The sequence below is a fragment of the Neovison vison genome, chromosome 2 (genome assembly GCF_020171115.1).
Source record: "Neovison vison isolate M4711 chromosome 2, ASM_NN_V1, whole genome shotgun sequence".
NCBI lineage: Eukaryota > Metazoa > Chordata > Mammalia > Carnivora > Mustelidae > Neogale > Neogale vison.
This window is the reverse complement of record NC_058092.1, coordinates 214,305,930-214,326,069: the sequence shown is the minus strand read 5'-3', so window position 1 is coordinate 214,326,069 and position 20,140 is coordinate 214,305,930. Positions and strand designations below refer to the sequence as shown.

Below are 20,140 nucleotides of genomic sequence, written 5' to 3'. Positions count from 1 at the left end.
AAACAATAGGGCCTACACTTCCTTCTTCTGGTTGTTTCAAACAGAAGTATAAAAAATAAGGTCCTTTTTGCTAGTCATAGCACTTTTTTGCAAAAGACTCAGTTCTTGAGTTTCAGCTTTTCTTGACACTGTTCCTTAATAATCTGTGCTGGTAATACATACTTCTCCTTCCATATTTTGTTCAAATTCTTCAAGAAATCTGAGTTATGTAAAGGATTCTCTACATACCTATCCTGGTCCCTGGAGGTATAACACATCGTTCTAGTTTCCAGGGGACTGGTCACAATATGTTGTTAAGAGGTGCCTTTTACTGAATGCAGACTCTGGGCCCAGCTTCTCAGCTAAACCCTTTCAGTACTTTGCTTCCTTTCTTTCATTTTCATGGCTACTCCTTCAAGAGGTATTACTTTCCCCATTTTATAGATAAAGAAACTGAAACTCAGAGACTTAAATAATTAGCCCAAGGTTATGCAGTGAACAAATAAAGGACTGAGACAAAATCCCAGGTCTTCCTGACGCCAAACTAAAACAACCACAATGTTTCTCCTTAAGAACCTTCCAACCCTCTGAGTGGGCTTTCCTTCTGGAGTTTCAAGGCTATTTAGACACACTGATTTTTTTTTTTCCCCTGAATTCTTAAAAACAAAACAAAACAAAACAGCGGCTTCCTAGAAGTCAAGGCAGGACTTCCCAAAGGGTATTTGATGGAATTTTAATTTAAGGGAAGCTTCTAGAAAGGCAGATGGGGCAAGGGCTGGATGTAACACACTGTGTCTCAGATGAAAGACTAAAATGTTGGCATTTTGAGGACTGAGAAGGACAGGAGAGGCCAAACTAGCAGTTTCATTCTATGTGAGCCAGCACCTTCCAATCTTAGCCAAAGAACCACCTTTTCCCTTAACACCCAATGAAACCCCCTTAAAGCCTGCGGGGACCCTCCATCTGGAGATGACAGGGCACAGGGTTTTCCTTCCTGATCTCACTCTGCCCAAGGTGCTTTCTTCCAGCACCCTGCCACTTCCACTCCATATCCAGTCTGCCTCCATGGCTGGATAAGTGCCCCTTGTTGGCCCCTTTACGCCCAAACAGAAGCTCTCAGGAGGCCTGTCAGGTGGTTACAGCTGCTAATCCTCAGCTTCTCACTCGGTGCCAGGGCAGGGGAAGCATCTCTGCATGACCCGGGCGGCCTCGGTGCTAATTCTGTGATTTCCAGTCGGAGCTGGTTATTCTCTCCTTTCACTGGGTGGGCTGAGCTGTAACCACTCCTACGACATCACTTCTTGGACTTTTATTAACAATTCTTTTTAAAGTTTAAAGAGTCACAGGGTCTTCTGACCCTGCTCTTCAGAGACAACCACTCTCATCTCTGTTCGTGGACTCTTTTGGTATTTTCTCCAGACCGACTGACTTCCTTCCTTCCTTCCCAAGATTTATTTGTCAGAGAGTGAGCGAGCACAAGCAGGGGGAGTGGCAGGCAGAGGGAGAAGCAGGCTCTCCATTGAGCAGGGGGCCCAATGTGGGGCTCAATCCTGGGACCTTGGGATCATGACCTGAGCTGAAGGCAGACGCTTAACCCACTGAGCCACCCAGGTGTCCCTCCAGACTTCTAACACGCTTCACTTTGACTACCCCATTTCCCCCTCTCTGGCTTCACCTACTGACTTCCTACAAAGGAATATGAGGTCTTAACTCTCATCCGTCCCACCCTCCCTCCCTCCTCTTCCCAGGAGAACGGCATCCCAAGTTTGTCTGGATCAGCATCAAGTGTCTACACTATTGTATGAAACCAGTGCTATCTACAACTGAGGCATGTACTATACCATCATGTATACTTTCAGAAAATTATACTTAACTTTTCTGGCACAGTTTTCTATTTTCCTTGGGTTTAATAACAGTCTTGGTTTTCTACGTGTTTATCCCTAATTCAATCCTAAACTAACTACCAATGGTCTACAGATTTCCCCAAGATACTCAAATACATCAGGGATTTATCAATTTTATCTTTTTCCAAGCCCTCCCTTCAGAGACCCGTCTGAACTGGCTGCCTTCTATTCTTGCTGCTTGCCATCACCTGGTGATTCCCCTGACCCCTTTCCCATGCTGGACCCCATTTCCTGTCCCCTGTGTATCTTCCTCACTCATTCTGGTGGAGTATATCCTCCAACAGATTTCACCATATTTGGGGACATGCTTTTCCTAGCCAAACAGTGCCCACGGACCTGCCACCCTCATGGGTTTCGAGGCAAACTGAAATACCAGCTCTCCTCTGTACAGTGGTGTGCAAACTTCCAGGGCCTACTTTCCAGTTATCTTTTCCTATGGATTGGCACGAAGCCCCTCCACATGTATCCTCTTTCACAGGCAGTCGCCAGTGGTGGAGAGGGCTGGATCAAACAGTCCAAGGTTCGAATCCTGACCCTGACACTTACTCCCAGCTTACTGACTGGAGGTAAGTTGTATCATCTGTCTAAGCCTCTATGTTCTGATTTGTAAAATGGGGACAACAGCAGCTCACACCACAGAGCCCAGCATGTTGCAATCCTTAATAAAAATGGCCTGCTCAGGGACGCCTGGGTGGCTCAGTTGGTTGGATGACTGCCTTCGGCTCCGGGCGTGATCCTGGAATCCCAGGATCGAGTCCCACATCGGGCTCCCAGCTCCATGGGGAGTCTGCTTCGCTCTCTGACCTTCTCCTCGCTCATGCTCTCTCTCACTGTCTCTCTCTCTCTCAAATAAATAAATAAAATCTTTAAAAAAAAAAAAATGGCCTGCTCAGTCGTGAGACCCTGTCTGGCCCAGGAGTCTTCCTAAAGTAGGAACAGTGAGGGGTGGATTATGGGATGGCTTAGATGCACACCTCGGTAATTCAGGAATCGATCTAAATCTTTCCCTTTATTTCTTCTTTACCACCTGTCTATGTAACACATTCTATATTTATACTTCCCACTGCATAAGGTGACTTTTTACATATCCTAAAACACTCTCTCCTTCCAGTGTCAAGATAGATTCCTGATTTTCTAGCACTGTATGGTTTACAGTACACAGCCCTGTTCGCTCTGCCCACATTTTACAGACTGACAGATTGTGTGCATGTTTCCTCACCACCTGGGGCTCTTTAGGTTGAAAAGCCTTCATTTTTCCATCTTAGCCCAAGGGTATTTATTGGTCATGTTCTATCAATGGCAGCAGGCATGGAAAGGAAAGGAGCTGGACCACGAAGACTCCTTTTAGCCACAGTCCCAGTCCTGTGACAGGGGTGACATCTACACTGACCACACAACTTGGGGCCTCCTCCTTGGGGATGCCTGGGAGCAGGAACCAGGGCACCAGGGTTGGCAACTGCTCAACAGCAACCTGGGTTTGACCTGCTGAGCCAGGCCAACCTCTGGCTTCTGCCTCTTGGCTGGGAGATTATTCCTTTTGCTTTCAGATTGCTGACAAAAGCTCTGAACTTTGCAAAGAAAGAACCACTTGAAGGTCCCCCTTCGGGGCAGGATTGGGATGGGGTAGAGGTGTGGGATGGGGGTAAAGCCCCAGGTCCACAACTACTCCTAAACACAAGGTTGTAACCTGGTAAACACCCACAAGCGAAGAATAAATACGGTAATTTTGTTGAAAGTGCCCTGAAGACGGGCTGTGAGGATGGACAGTGGGGCAGCACGTGGCCAGGGACAAGAGAAGGAGTGAAACTGGCGTGATGATGAGAGGGTGACTTTGTCAACCAGAGGAGTTAACTCGGGGCCCCAGCCCAGCCCTCTGACTTGGGTGGGAGATGAGGAGGCCGGCTTTCCTGAGTGAGCCCACTCTCCCCAGAGCACTTGGCTTTCTGTTTTCTGAGACACTGAGTCATTTCCTCTCTCCAGCTCTCACCTTTGAGCCTTCCTTTTCCCTTCCCTGGAGAAGTGACTCACTGCTCAAGTGTTAGGTGACACTGAGGATCAAAGATGGGCGATAAAAACGCTTCTGACTGTGTGACTCTGAAGAAGGGGGCTGCCCTGTGGACTGAGGATTCAACACGCTGGCCATGAACCCTAAAGCTATGGTGTAAACCGTGGCCTCGGCTCCATCTCTCTGGGGAAGTGGAGCAGAGAAAGGAGTTCAAGCAGAAATGTACCCGTGCCCGGTTTGCTGTGACGCGCTTCATTCTGCCCTTTCTATTGTGTTCTCTGTGAGAAAGGCACCCAAAGGCAGGCGCTCAGCGGGACATTTATGAATCCTAGAGGCCGGGGCCCTTCCTCCTGTTAGCCCTGCGGGACCCGGCCGGGGCCCTGAGAGCAGGGTTGTCTCCTTCTGGATCTTCTCTTCATGAAAACAATGTACTTCCCCAGCGTGGGAGTGGTGAGGGAAGCTGGTGTGACAGGTGCAGACTCTGGGCTGGCCATGGCCTGATGTGCTAGAAACTTGGAGCAGGGTCACCCCTGACTGCCCTGTGTGCGAGCCCTGAGTGCCAGCGGCCCAGCTGTCTTCCCAGATGGAAACTCACCTCCCTTCACTCAGTTCACTGGGTGCAAACTAGATATTTTCTTCCTCTAATTAAGAAGGGCCTCATAGGGTGAGTGAAAGAAAACACAGGTTTCTCTAAAGGTTGACTCCCTGGCCAGGTTATAAGCTATTCAAGATGGGAGCAGAGGCAGCAAAGTCACCCCATCCAAAAGGCAAACAGATGGGAGCAGAGACACTCCTAAAAGTGGAGAGAAATATATGTGCAAGCATGTGTGTGTGTTGGGGGGGGGGGTTTATGCAGTGGAGAAAGTTACAACCAGGGAATTCAAACTATAAAACCTTAATTCTTCAGGAAATTAAGGCAAAAAGGCAAAAAACAAAACAAAACAAAGAAACAAACAAAAAAACGCCTTAAAAGCTGCTGGCATGATTCCCATGAAGACTAAGAAACTTGGCTCAGAAATGATGGTTAGTTTGCTTTGAAAGGTGTCTCAACTCCAAAGCACTTTTCTCACAGTCGGGGACCTTACCCTGCCAACACGCCTGCGCACACGCACGCACAAGCGCTGCCCCTCTCTGGGAGGCTGTGCGGCCCAGAGACCTTCGTAAAGGTCCTCCAGCCTCAGGCAGGGAGACCCCGGCAGAGTGAGAAGGAGGGCCTGGATCACTGCCTCAGGTCCCCTGCTTCAGAGCAGAAGCTGATGGAAATGCAAAATCCCCACCCAATACACCTGACCACAGGCATCCCCCAAGTCCCAAAGCCAAAGTCTGTATAACATTCCAGTTGACCTCAGACAGAGAAGATGTCCAGGGCCTTTCCTTTCTCAGGCCCCTACCGATGTTGGCAGGCACAGTCTCAAGCCAGGCTGTCCTCAGTGACAGAAAGGAGTGGCTTCCCATGCTTCCCAAACTCACCCAGGCAGGCAGTGGGAAGGGAGGTGCCAGCAAGCTGAAGGAGGCTTTTCTCAACGGATCATCTTGGGAAAAGCCAGATAAAAATTTCATGGCTGGAATGCAAGGGTTGTGAAACTCTGAAAGAAGCCCCCCAAAGGGCCAAGGACTCTCCTTCTGGGAAGGCAGTGGGAGGAGGGCTAACGAGGGCAAGTGGGAGAGGAGCAGGTTACCCAGAGGGGCCTGCCTTTCTGGGAAGCAGGAAGTGAGGCCTCAAGAAAGAAAGAAAGAAATCCCCTAGCCCTGACGTGGGGACAGAAATAGGGTTGGTTTTGTTTCTGAACATGAAGAAAACAAGGCTTTGTGTCAGAAAGGAATTCTGGTATAAATGAGCCAATTATGATACAGCTCGTTATCTCTGGGATTTGGAAGCACCAACACTGACCCCATGTCTTCCCTAGAGTTAAGTCCGCATCGTAAGCTTCTACCATGGGGCTTAGCCTTGTTTTCAGTGTCACGTGAAAGGTTCCTATTCCTACGCCAACTGGAGGGATGAGGTCCACCAATGAGATCACTACCACCTCAGAGACATAGCCTTGTGTGTCCCTCATGGAGTCCCTGAGAATGGGGTAAGGAAGGTCACACTAGGGAAGACTGGCCTCTCTATACTTCAGTCTCCTCATCTGTAAAAGGGGACAGTAAGATTATCTATTTCCCAGAGTGACTGTGAGAATGAATGAAGGTCATGCGGTGTAAAGCACTTGGAATGTTACTTGGCACATGGTCGTCACCATGTAAGTGTTAGCAACTAGCAGGCTATGAAAACAGCAAGTGCTTGACCCCTGCCCCTGCCCCCCGCAAGTAGGCCACAGCCCAGCTGCTAATGCCCCAGCCCCACCGGCCCTTCCGAACCACAGCTTCCTCAGACCATTCCCAGAGCCATGTGGAACCAGCACGCCCCAGCTGAAAAAGCCCGACTGAAGGAAGCTCAGACGCACACACAGGAAGGCCCACGCTGGCTGCTCCCCCACAGGGAGAGGAACAAACACTGGTGCCAGCACATTTGGGGTTGGCTTTCTCAGTCGCAGTCCATGTGGTTTATCTGAAACGGGGTCAGGTCCCAGAGTGGGCAGCACAGATATTACAATCGTGCTTGCTGATCTAAACGGAGTCTGTCATCATCGATCATGAGATAACCTCGAGCTAGAGCCGTGAGACACTTTGTGGGGTGTGCTGGAAAAGGATCTTGGCAAAGCAAGAGGAACCACTTCTCAACCAATGGCTAACAAATTGATAACTAGCTCTGAGAACCTCAGAGAGATATTCTGATTCCCTCCGGACTGCAGATTCAGCACTGTGGGTACCTGACCGGTCACTGGAGCTGCAGGAAGAGACCTATTTGTAGCTCATCTATTTGTAGCTCAGTCACCTCAGGCCAAAGGTGGAGGCTGTAGCTCTTACCTGGTGTCTACAGATAGCCCTCGGACCAGACCCAGCGCCCCTCTCACCGTCAGGGCTGGGCTGAGTCTGGGATGTACATATGCATCCAGAAGCCTGAGCCCTGTGTCCCCTTCCTCCTCAAGTGCAGCAGCTGAACGCCTGCCCGGGAAGGCGAGTGAGATCTCAAGCCTGCTCCACATATACAGGAGCGGCCAGTGGGGTGTGTCTCTGCAGGAGCCCCTGCCCTTCTGCTTGGAAACCTGGACCTCCCAGAGGTGACAGGGCCATCTGAACTGAGACCGTCTACAAGTCATAGGCGATAGACTGGAGCCTTTAAGCCTTCAAGTACCTCCCAGCTTCCCCACCAGTGCCAACGGGGCCTAGAGGGTGAAACCAAGCTCAGGGCATGGGAAGGAGCATGGCCCCAGGACAGGGTCCAGAGTCCCAGGTGGAGAACTTCCAGATGCCCCACGCCTCAGCCTGGCCATCTGCTGCTGCCAGAGAAGATCATGGTGCCTCACGCCAGCTACTTCAAAGCAGATGGCTGGAGAAACCCACTGGCTGGAGTTGAAAGCTGCTCAGACATGGCAATGGAGGCTTCTCCGGACTCTTGCCAAGAAGCTCAACTTGCATCACTTCTGGACGCCAAACTCCAGGTGAGCCATCTTGGGAATCCAGAGTAACTCTCCCTCCCCCACAGTCTGCTCCCAGGTTATAGCCTTGACTTTAGCTAGCCAGGCCTCCCCTGTTCCAGCCCTGTCAGCTCCTCCTCCTGCTTGAAAATTCTAGGGCAACTTTAAGGTCCGTCTCCATCTCATGTTCTTCCTCCTCCAAGAAGCCCTCCCTAACTATTCCAGATCATCCTGACTTGTCTTTTCTGTAGACTGTTAGATCACGACCACTTCTGGGGGTTGTGGATGAGCAGCTGAAGCTAGAATTCAAAGACATGGCTATTTCCAACGAAATGCATCTACAGCTCCACTCACACCAATTTCAGTTCCTGCACCTCCAAAGGAAGAGCTGGTATCCTGGATGGCCCCCTGGGCCCTGAGCTTGCCACACAGCACAAGTATAATAAAGACTTCTCAGAAGAAGGATAGATCACCCTGCTCTTGCAGGAGTGCTGTGCTTCCTTCTGAGCCCAGGGCACAGCAACTTCCTCCCTGGCAGGCAAGGTTTCTGCTCTGGGCTGCCAGCTCCCAGGCATCCCCTGCCAGCAGCTATTCCCTACAGCTTCCCTGATTCAAAGGGCAGAAGGGGGTGTCCAGCTCCAGCCCTGCCTACCATTCATCCCCTATCAGAGGAAGAGAGGTCAGCAGGAAGAGGACCTGACCGCTGGAGGTAGCCACAGTCGCTCCCAAAGGGCTACAGAGGCCCCTAGACAGGCAGCAGAGGCCTGTAAAGGACTTCCCTTCCCTTCTCTGGGCCCCATGGAAGGAAGGCAGGAAAAAGGGCCTCAGCAGCAGGCATCCACTTTGGGGCTGGCCAGACAGGGAGGCCCCTGGGGCCGCAGCTATCAGCCGGAGACCAGGCTCCAGGAAGGAAGGAAGGGCAACTCTGGCCGAGGCCAAGATAAGGAGGGGAGTCATGCTCAGCACAATGGGCTCCCTCAAGGCTGGGATTTTGCCCCAACTTGGCCTCCTGTCTGCTCACACAGCGTGTGTAAATATTTACTGATGTTTATATTCCTGGGCCGCTGGGTCCCCTCTGAGGCCCTTCCTATGACCCACAGGTCTGTGTGCCCCAGAGACCCTGGGTCCATCCAGCAAGGGCTATTGGCATTGTTCTCTTTCATGCAAGCTCCAGGAACAGACACTTCAGGACAAAACTGCCTCCCTTGTACCAGCCCGGGAACCCTGCTCTCAGGAAGCTCTACGAATCCCCTCTGTGGACCAGGAACTTACGGGGCCCGGTCGTGGGTGAAGCCATTCTGCCGTTGAGGGTTGATTGGCGGAAGGACAGGTTTGCTGTTGATCTCAAGTCCTCTCCTCAGGGTCTCCCGGATCTGTTCCGTGTCTGCAACAACACCACTAAGTTGCCCGATGGCCCTTTGGACTCCTAACATCCCTCAACCCTGTGCTTGGAACCAGGCTCTGCAGTCATGCTAGGAAAAGGTTCTAGGAAACCTGTGAACCCACTCTAGACGTCAGCCTTGAGAGCTGAGTGAGAGCACTGTGAGGACACAGGCCAGATGAGGCAACCGTGCTCTCAAGGAATTTCTGGTTTGAAAAGCGCCACTCTTGCAGAAGATAAGGGGGTGGCCTCTGGACTTCAGAAGGGCACCTTCCAACATAGGGCTCTTCACTGTCCTTCCCCTTCCTGTTACATGGGCCCCAGGCTGACCCTTAACATAGCTCCAGACAGTGACTAACAAGGTCTTTGCCACTGCCCAAGCCCACCTGGGGATTCTGCCCACTGCGATGGATGCCACTAAGGCTGTAAGTTGCTCCACCATGAATGAACTCTTATGCATTTTTTGGACTCTGCGTGGTCAGATGATACCCTGCCACCCTCCTCCTTGGGTGGGCCAGTGGGGGATGACCTCAGCTGAGGTCATCCCCCCATTTTGGTCCCAGGGAACCCTGCTTATCCCTGGGTCTGCCAAGGGCCAAGAGGGTGAGAGAGGAATCTCTAGGTGGGACTTTTGCAAGGTACTTTGTTGAACTTTGGGATGAAGGTCACTATTCTGGTCCATTATAGAGATTTTTGGTCCAAGATTTACCTATACAAACAGCAAACACATCCAAAAAAGCAAATTAATGCTGGTTGCTCAAAAGATGGGCTTAGAGTGGACTACAGAGGTGATAATACTAACTTTTCTAACTGTCTGACTTGTTACAGTGATATGGGTTACTTCATTAATTTTTGAAAAAAAAAATAGCCAATAATGGCTGAAATTTTGGATAAGACTATGTGTCCTTCCTTAAATTATCTTTCTCGTCAAAAGCAACTAAATGATTTTAATGACTGTATGCTTTCTCTTGGAACCTCCCATGGGCTTATTAGCACACTATCAGAACAAGCAGGAAGGCAGAAGGGGGTTGATATTTGCACTAGGAGCTTAAGTTGTCCTTTAGGCAAAGAGTATAGCTCCCATAAGTGCTATCCCATGTGCAGGCATTTTGTTCAGGACTGTAGGAAGGTGGGAGGAACTAGACAAAGAAAGTAGAAAAACAAGCTGTCAAAATACATATAGGTAAATGGCTGCTTTCCTTTTGGAGTTGGGTAGGGATGCCCTTTGCTAAGAATCATAGCTGTTTCTACAACCAAGACCACCTTGGTGAGCTTCCGGCAGGAGAGCCACATCCTTCTTCCCCAAGGCCCCGTGCAGAAGGCAGTGGGTACAGGGTGCCCCGCACATGGCCCCTCACATTGTATCTGTAGGACAGGGAGGCAGGGAAGTTTGTGTGCTGGTTCCACACTCAGGCCTCTCCCAGCTAAGGCCTGGGAGGGCCTGAGGCCAGTGATTCTCGGGTCTGGCATGGCTTTCAGGCCAGAGCTGGGCCCTGTTTCAATTCTGTGGGTGGCCGATGCTTGTTCTTTCAGACTTGGGTGGACTATGGCCTTTTCCTGTAACTGTTCTATGGCTTCCACTCACCTCCATGACCTCAGATTGTAAGGGGACAAATCTAAAATACAATGCTCACTGCTGGCAGTGCATCTGAAATACACACAGGCAACACAAGAGAAATGGGCCAACAGAGCTCCCTTCGTGCCACGCTGCTGGAAGAGCTCTCCTGCTGTTTCAGTCCTGCCAGAAAGGAACTACTGAATGGGCTGCCGATGCTATAGCCCCATCGCAGAGAGCCTGAAAACCGGGCCTGGAGACAGGGGAAGGGAGGGCTGGGTGGTCACAGCTACCCTTGCCAGAGAGCCGCCGTGGCTGTGTGCCGATACAGATGCTCCGGCTGTCCTCGTCGTCCTCAGGGGGCCGGCTCAGGTCATCCCAGGCACACTTGGCGCTGACACCGCTCAGGTTGGAGCCATCCGTCTCGATGCCTTTGTCAACTCTCTCCTGCTTGGAAAGAACCAAAGAGCCAGAGTTCCTTCAGCGAACCAGTGGCCCAAGGTCACCACCACCTTTCCAGTATTCACTGAGTTCTTGAAGGTGCTGAGCGTGGAACAGGTGCTGGAAGAGCAGGATGTCTGATCTTGTTCTGCCCTGGTTGCTAACCCATGATGCTCTCTGCCAGTCACTGACTCCTCTGGGGGAACCAGGGATCAGGGGAAGCCAGGAAGCATGAAAATCCCAAGGAAAGCTCATCTTCTACCTGGACCTTCCAATAAAACCACCAGCATACCTGTTTCAGGGTCCTAACTCTGGCCACCCCATGCTGGCCCATGGAGCTGATGTGGCACTTCGGCCCTGAGGAAAGGCACAGTCCTTCCTCTACCCCCTGTCATGCAGGAAGAACCCCCCAGTTACTGCCACAGAAGACAGGGTGGAAGCCAGCCACAGGCAGGAGAGGCCAGGACTGGGCCCAACTCCTCAGACCTCCCACAGCAGTTCCCTCTTCTAACAGCAGAGGGTGTGGTCACCCAGAAAAGCACAGCCAGAGAGCAGCGGCAGGGCAGGACTTCCCCTAGCTGCATCACTAACTTGTTTGGCAAAGGACTCTGGATGGAGTTTCTTTTCCATTTCTTAGACTGAGATGGGGGCCTGGAGGGCAGTGGCCATCTGCAGACCCCATCAGAGGCCCTGCCTTTGTGTAGGCCTTGGCACTGTGGAGTCCCAACACGCTCCAAATGGCCTCAAGGAAGAGCTGTACCCAAACATCTCTGGGATTTCTGGTAAAACATAGTTCTGTGATGCTGGGCGTTGGATTAAAGGTCATCTGGAAGGCTCTAGCAACGCTGCTTATAAACAGCCATGTGGGCCAAATAAAGCTCATGAGTTGAAAGCACCTCAGTGAGAATCTGTAGCTCCCTCTCCGCCTGACCCTCCCGCCGGGGCCTCCACAGGCACCACACAGGCCTGAAGCTCAGCCAGGAAGCCTATCTGTGGGAACAAGAGGGAAGGTCCTTATTTCTTGGGACCAGTCAGCAGACGGCCCTGCCCTGATGCCTCCTTTCCAAGAGTCATACTTTCCTCCTTTCCAGAGCTATAATCAGCCTGGGCAAAGATGGGATCCATTTTTTTTTTTTTTTTAAGATTTTATTTTTAAAAAATCTCTACACCCAAAGTGGGGCTCTAACTTAAAACTCCAAGATCAAGAGTCCCATGCTCTACTGACGGAGCCAGCCAAGTGCCCCAAAGCTGGGGATCCTGAGCAGAGGATCTGCTGACTGACAGGAGCAGCTCTGTGCTCCAGGCAGGAGTGGGCAGGCCTTGCTCTGCTCAGGGTAGAGTCTGAACTTTTACCCTTTCCACTGGCTGCCCTGAGGTCCCCCACCTAAGCAAAGAGCTGAGGATGCCTCTTGACTCAACTAGTTCAGCCCATTTATTTTATAAGTAAAAAAGAAAGTTAGGCCCCAGAAATGTTAAGGGACTTTTTAAAGCACACAGCTCGCTAGCAGCGGAGCTCAGAGCAAAGGAAGAGAAGACAGCTCTACAATGAACCGCCTGCTAGCAGGCCCCAGACAGCTACAAATGAGCACTGAAGAGTTCCCACTTAGTGCACAGGGTCACCAGGAAAAAAAAAAAAAAACAACTGGGCTTTCTCACCGATGTCCCCTTGCTTATTTTTTTTTTAATTTTAATTTTTTTATTTTTAAGTAAACTCTAGGCCCAACATGGCACATGAACTTATGATCCCTGAAATCAAGAGTCAAATGCCCCACCTAATGAGCCAGCCCCATCCCCCCACCACTTGTTTTTAAAGACCACTGGGTTCTGGGTCCTGCTGGCTGGTCTCAGCAGAGCCCAAAGACTCGGATGGAGAACTGTTCTTGGCATGCAAAGGATGGGCTGCTTACCCTACCAGCCAAATGACCAAGTTCTTTCTTAGTGCTTGGCACTTATGACCAGGGCTAACCAACAGCCCACTGTCCCTCATGCTGGATCCCAGTGTAGCTGCAGAACAAGGACATGGGGAAACGTAGCCTTCATGGTTCCTGGTTTTTGCATAAGCAGAAGCTATAGAGAAACCAACTTTAACGTAGAGGTAACAGAGGATCCTGGCAGCAATTTGAAAACTTCAGTGTTAAAGGCACTAGGAAAATAGAGGAGCATCATGTGTGAATGAGTAGGGCTTCTGCCCCAGAACTCAACAGGTCTATAGTAAAGAACCCCCAGGAACTGCTGGCTGTATGTCTGCCTGCTACCTTTCCCTTGCCACCTCGCGTCCCTCCTGGAGGACATGGAGCTCCTGGTGGCTGCCCACAGCCTGCCAGATTTTGAGACATGAAAGGTTCAGAGATGGCAATGGCCTACTACTGGTCGGGGGAAGTAGAAGGAAGGGCATACATGCCAGGAACGTTCTTAGCCGTCTACTACCCTCTTTCATGAGTGGCCCATTAGGAAGATATGCTCTAGTGGTTTTCAAAATTAACTTGCATGCAAAGCATGTTTCTTCTAAGAAATCAAAGATGTCCCTGCACAGTTGGGCCACAGTGAGTGGGCAACTGCAGGCCTGCCTGTATACAGACTTCCTTTATACATCTAGGAATGCCAACCTGCCCAGGAGGGGAGCCAGGAGTTCTGATGGCCCAAGCTGAAGCTGTATCGAAAAGGGGTGTGTGATCACTTGGCCAATCACAACCTACTATGGCTGGAGCATGGGGTCAGTATCACCCATCCTGGGTGTTACAGGGTGCTGGCAGTAGGGAGGTGGCTCCCTGAAGGAAGGTCTATGTTTTTTGAAGAAGGGGGAAATGGGAGGATGAATACTGGACACGCTGTATCGATGTTCTACAGTGAAAAGCTGGTGATCTTACTTTTTTTTTAAAGTCAGGTTTATTGATATATATGACTTGCATACAGTAAAATTCATCCTTTTCCTCCCACCCTTTTTTTAGTTTATTTTTTTTTTTATTGGTACAAACAATTTCCAGTTTGCTTCTTTGATGTAGTTCCATTATCTCGAGAACTGCTCTTATATTTTAAAGTGTCAGAGTAAGCACGGATCCTCATTTTTTTATGATTCCAACCAAGCTATGACTGTAGTATCATCCCAAACAATCTCAGTATTATATATTTCCATCTCTTTGTAATATCAAAGTCAATTTAATCCCACCCCTTTTAAATCCCAAAAACCATGTGTCTGAGGCAAGCTTTCCTGGCCTGAGCTTTCTGCTTGCTCCCTACGTGCTCTGCAGAATTCAGGAGGTAAGTTCCAAATCATGCCAGAGTTCTGATCATTCACAAATAAAGCTCCTCCATTTTCCCAGCATGAAAGCCAGTATTATTTGGAAGAGGCCTATGCATAGTGTGCTAGAAAGGTTTTCCTCACTCAAGACATACTTGCAGGTGTGGATCGATCTCAAATATGGTCTCTCCCCTCCGCATGTCAGTTATCAGCCAGGGGCCGCCAGCGCTGTGGACAAGGAAAGGGGACAGGATGGTAACTGAGGGTCTGGGGCTGATGGGCTGGACATTCAGACTTCCCTGTGCAGGCCCAGAACACAGGAGAGCAGTTCGAAGTCAGGGACTGTCAGGGAGTGAATCATCAGGAGTCCCTGATGTGAAAAACCAGTGCCTGAAAAACAATGTAAAGGGAAGCCCACATGTGGGGATAAGGAGGAACTCCCACCCCCAGGCCCAGGAAGCCAGGCCCTACCTCACAGGGCAGGCGTGTACTCACACGGGCACCGTCCGCAGCAGCTCCAAGATGCCCTGTCCGTTCCACTGCTGGGCTGCATGGAGCTCCTCGGTGCAGACGCCAACAATCTGAGACCCAGGGATAAGATGCCATTGCGTGTTAATAGCCATTCCTTCCACCCATCGAGGAGGACCGCCGCCTTGGCTCTTTTAGGGTCAACTCAAGTCAGGGGACCACAGGCAGGCTCTAGGGTCAGGGGCTTGTCTGTCCAAAATGGGATGGTTTCCTTAGGAGGTGTAAGAGTCCAAAACAGAGCACTGAGGGCTGACCCTTGTCCTACTACAGTGGGTCAGGTGTCTGGGTGACACAATGACTAGCCCCGTACTGTAGAGGTGAACATCAGAATGGGTCCTCAGCCCCCATCTCTGGAGCAAGGGTAGGTTTAGGGAGATGTTCTGGCCTAAGTTAGGATCACAGGGAATGTAAACACAGGAGATTCTGAGGCCCTTCAAGCTTCGAACCACAACCAAAAAGCCCCAGCGGTTTGCAGAAAAGTTCTTTCTTTCCTCAGAGGTGGGGCCTTTGTGTAAACCTCAAGGGGAAACAAGCGAACCTTCACACAGACCCAGCCTGATCACAAACCCAGCTGCAGCGGGGGTGGGGGGGTGGCCGTGCACTCTCCCCCTGGGCAAGGGTAAGGCCGTCTTCCTGCTGGGTGGTCCCATGCCTGCTGCTGTCTGGGTCTTCATCAGCTCACCAAAATACCTGCCTTGTTAGCCTTAGCCGCTCAACTACAGCCATCCAAACCCCGGCCCCCTACCCCGGCCCTTTCCCTTTCCTCCTTCCCCCATTGCAGCAGGCTAAACAAGACCATCCAAATCTCATGAGCCAGCCCAGGGAAGAGAAAATGCAAGAAGACAAGGAAATCTGTTGCCTTCATACTCCCTACCCAAGCCCTTCTGTACTACAAAGGCTTTTCCCCCAGAGAAGGCTCGAGCCCCTGTCCAATCCCAGCCTCACCTGGAGGAACGTAACTACCCCAAAGGGTGTCTGCACAGGTTGCATCTGTGGGTCCTCTGTCAGCAGCATGTGCTGAATCCTCGACTCGCTGTTATCCAAAGGGCTGTGCCAAGACACGTGGTCCCCGCTGCAGAAGGTGTTCTCTGTGGGACAGACATGAGTGTTGGAGGCCTTGCTTCAGCAGAGAAGCCCAGGCTGGGAAGCACCCCCATCTTCCAGAAGAAGCATTTGCTCATACAGGAGGAAAGATTGTGGCTATTTCCCCCCAAACCAAACGTGTGCCTGTTTGCCAATTCTGCCAGCCTTTAATAGAAAAGGACAGGCTGCTACTGTGGCTGCTCACTTGGCCTGGCACATCCAAAGACTTATTTGGAGTTGGGGAGCCATGATCAGGTCTGCCAGGAAAGAACAAGGTGCTTCCGTGTGGGGCCACGTGGCCAGAAATCCTCAGGGAGGCTGGGAGTCAGTGAAAGCACTTCACCTGGGAAAGCACAGCCCTGGTCCCAGTCCTTTCCTGTGCTGGTGGAAGTGTTTCTGAAAGGAACCACCTGTGGAGGGCTATTGAGCTTGGCCACTGGTTTCCCACAGGTAGACAGGTGGAGGGATTCCTGAGGAACACTGGAAGCTTCAAGTACATGGAGGTCCGGACGGTGACCCACACACCTCTGCCCAGATGGACAGTCTGGAGGGGCGGGCGTTTCCATGAAATCACAGGACACGGTGCCTGGCCTGACCAAGGGAAACATGCAAACGCAGCCAGCTCAGAGCCTCACCACTGTGCTTTGCAGAGGCTCAGCACTTCAAAAACACTGCTGAGGACAGCACAGCCACAAGGAAGAAAACACCCATGGGGTATGAAGTACCCCCTACCCCTGACTCTTCTGTTCGGTACCCTTCCAAAGGTACTCTGCATTTACCAGCCTGTGTGCATCTACAGGGTCCCTCCTCCTTGTTTTCCTAACAAAATGGCAGCACACTGCTTTGCACATTTTAAATTTTTTTAAAAGATTTTTATTTATTTATTTGACAGACAGAGATCACAAGTAGGCAGAGAAACAGGTAGAGAGAGGGGAGGAAGCAGGCTCCCTGCTGAGCAGAGAGCCCGATGCAGGGCTCGATCCCAGGACCCTGGGATCATGACCTGGGCCGAAGGCAGAGGCTTTAACCCACTGAGCCACCCAGGTGTCCCTACATTTTTAATTTTTTTTTTAAGATTTTATTTGTCAGAGAGAGAAAGAGAGCGTACGCAAGCTGGCTCCCCAGCCCCAAATAAGTCTTTGGATGTGCCAGGCTGAGTGAGCAGCCACAGTAGCAGCCTGTCCTTTTCTATTGAAGGCCGGCAGAATTGGCAAGCAGGCACATGTTTGGTTTGGGGTGGGGTGGGGGGTGGCAGAGGGAGAAGCAGGCTCCCCATTGAGCATGGGGCCCGATGCAGGATTCGGTCCCAGGAACCTGAGATCATGACCTGAGCCAAAACCAAGAGCTGGACGCTCAAATGACTGCACCTCCCAAGCATCTGCTACCTCATTCTTTAAATAGCTGTATGGTGGTTCATCGTGGTCTATCACTTATGATCTGGGATTCTCAACAGCTGGGGACTCTTCACTTTTGATCAATATTTAAGGCAAGGCACAATACGAAAACACACACACACACACACACACACACACACCAGCCCAAAGCCTCCCAGGGAGGCCTGAGAGAGCTTGTGCTCTCCCTTGTCTTGGTCTGAATACTAACTCCCTTCCAGTGTCAGGTATGGGTAGACCAACTACTTTTTCCATCTTTTTGGTCCTAACTTCAAAAGCATTCATTCATGAGGGTGAAGGAAGACTACTTCCTCTAGGAGACATGGGGAGATAAAGGGAGAGAAGGCACAGCTCTAGCCAGAGCCAATTAGAAACCTTCAAATTTCCCAATTCCTGCTGTGCCCACTCTTCCCAGATTCCTTCTCCTTTTACAGAAATATGTGTTTACAAGTAGCTTGCATGATCTACAAGTTAGAAATAAAGCAACATGTAAAATGATTGAATTAGTAGTTCAAAAGCTTACCCCATAATAAGCTCACCCCCAATGGCTTCACCGGTAAATTCTACCAAACATTTAAAGAATTAATACCAATTCATCACAAATTTTTCAAAAAAATAAAAGAGATAACACTTGCCAATTCTTTCTATAAAACCAATATTACCCTGATACCAAAGCCAGACAAAGGCATTACAAGAAAAGAAAGCCAGAGACCATTATCCCTAATTCACAGACACAAAAATCCTCAGTAAACAGTAGCAAACTGACATATAAACAACATATATATATATATATATGTTGACATATAAACAACTGACATATAAACAAACAACATATAAAGAAGTTATACATAATGACCAAGTGGGATTTAAGAAATACAAGGTTGATGTAACCTAAGAAAACCAATGTAATGTATCAATAGAATGAAGATTTTTAAAAAACCCCCACATGATCATCTCAATAAACATAGAAAAGTATTTGCAAAATCTAATACTCTTTTATGATAAAAACACTCAAACTAGGAAGAGATATGAACTTCCTCAATCTATAAAAGGGCATCTACAAAAATCCTACAGCTAACAGCACACTTGATAGTTAAGACTGAATTATTTTCGGGGCACCTGGGTGGCTCAGTGGGTTAAGCTGCTGCCTTCAGCTCAGGTCATGATCTCAGGGTCCTGGGATCGAGTCCCGCATTGGGCTCTCTGCTCAGCAGGGAGCCTGCTTCCCTCTCTCTCTCTCTGCCTGCCTCTCCATCTACTTGTGATTTCTCACTGTCAAATAAATAAATAAAATCTTAAAAAAAAAAAAAAAAGACTGAATTATTTTCCTTTAAGATCAGGAACATAATAGAGATGCCCACTCTTATCATTTCTATTTAACATTGTATTAGGGGTTCTAACCAGGGCAGTTAGGCAAGAAAAAATAAACAAAATCCAGGTAAACTGGACATGAAATAAAACTACATTTGCTGATGACACAATCTTGTACAAAGAAAACTTTAAGGAATCCACTGAAAAACTACGAGGATAAACAAGTTCAGCAAGGTTGCAGGGTACAGCAGCAATGTAGAAAAATCACTTGTATTTCTGTGCACTTGCAATGAATAATCTGAAAATAAAATTAAGAAAATTTTTGCTTACAATAGTGTAAAAAAGAAAACAGTGCTCAGGCATAAATTTGACCCCCAAAATATAAAACTTGTACTCTGTAAACTATAAAACACTGTTGAAAGGAATTAGAGAAGACCTATATAAATGAAAAAATATACAATATTCATGGACAGAAAGACTTAATATTGTTGACATTAACATTCCCCAAGTTGATCTATAGATTTAATGCAATCCCTATCAAAATGCCAAATGTTGGGACGCCTGGGTGTCTCAGTCAGTTGAGCCGCTGCCTTTGGCTCAGGTTGTGATCCCAGGGTCCTGGGATCGAGTCCTGTATCAGACTCCTTGCTCGGTGGGGAGCCTGCTTCCCCCTGCCTCTCTGCCTACTCTTGTGATCTCTCTGTCAAATAAATAAATAGAATCTTAAAAAAAAAATGCCAAATGTCTTTTTTGCAGAAATTTAAATGATGACCCTAAAATTCATATGAAAATGCCAGGGACCCAGAAGAGCTCGAAACAAGCTTGAAAAAAACAAAGTTGGAAGACTTAATTTTCCTGATTTCAAACTTGCTACAAAGCTACAGTTATCCAAACAGTGTGGTACTGGGCACCTGCTGGCTCAGTCGGTGGAGCACACAACTCTTGATCTCAGGGTTGTGAGTTCAAGCTCCACGCTGGGTGGATAGATTGCTTAAAATTAAAGTCTTAAAAAAAAAAAAAAAAAAAAAAGGCCGGTGTAGTCCTAGCATAAGGATAGGCATTCGATCAATGTAACAGAATTTAGAGTCCAGAAATAAACCCTCACACTTAGAGCCAATTAATTTTCGACAACAGTGCCAAGACAATTCAATATAGGAAAGACAGTCTTTTCAGCAAGTGGTACTGGAACAACTGGAAATCCACATATGAAAGAATCAAGTTGGCTCTCTTCCTTAGACCATAAATAAAAATTAACTTAAAATAGATCATAGGCCTAACTGTAGCAGCCGAAACTGTAAAACTCTAAGAAGAAACATACAAATAAACATTCTGACCTTAAATTGGGCAATGGTTTCTTAGATAGACACCAAAGGCACCAGTAACAAAGATTGATCCAAAAACAGGACTTCATTAATGAAAACCTTTTGTGCTGCAAACAGTACCACTGAGAAAGGAAAAAGAAATGCAAATCCAAGCCACAATGAGATACCACCTCACAACCATTATGATGGGTTCTGTATAATAAAACAAAACAAAAACCACCCAGAAAACAAGAAGCGCTGGTGAGGTTGTGGGAAAACTTTCAACTTGGGTGCACTGCTCCTGGGATGCTCCTGGGATGCAGGGTGCACTGCTCCTGGGATGGTAGAGCCACTGCGGAAAACAGGGTTACAGAGCCTCCAGAGGTTAAACATAGACTTGTCACAGGATCCAGCAATTCTACACCTGGGTAACCCGAAAGAATTACAGAGACTCAAACATGTACATGTACACCCATGTTCCCAGCAGAATTATTCACAACAGCCA

At 49.0% G+C, this 20,140-nt stretch overlaps 1 protein-coding gene across 3 annotated transcripts in view; it reads right to left on the bottom strand.

Annotated features, from left to right (window-relative positions):
* Positions 1 to 20,140, bottom strand: part of SUFU (SUFU negative regulator of hedgehog signaling) — a 113,613-nt gene that overhangs the window by 21,460 nt on the left and 72,013 nt on the right. For 2 of the 3 annotated variants that reach the window (XM_044240402.1, XM_044240399.1), the window contains exons 4-8: positions 15,495 to 15,637; positions 14,517 to 14,602; positions 14,177 to 14,249; positions 10,636 to 10,792; positions 8,679 to 8,790 (exon numbers count right to left, since the gene is read on the bottom strand). In XM_044240402.1, the coding sequence (XP_044096337.1) occupies positions 8,679 to 8,790; positions 10,636 to 10,792; positions 14,177 to 14,249; positions 14,517 to 14,602; positions 15,495 to 15,637 (571 nt within the window). The remainder of the gene's footprint in view (positions 1 to 8,678; positions 8,791 to 10,635; positions 10,793 to 14,176; positions 14,250 to 14,516; positions 14,603 to 15,494; positions 15,638 to 20,140) is intronic. The other variant, XM_044240400.1, reaches the window with a different exon arrangement.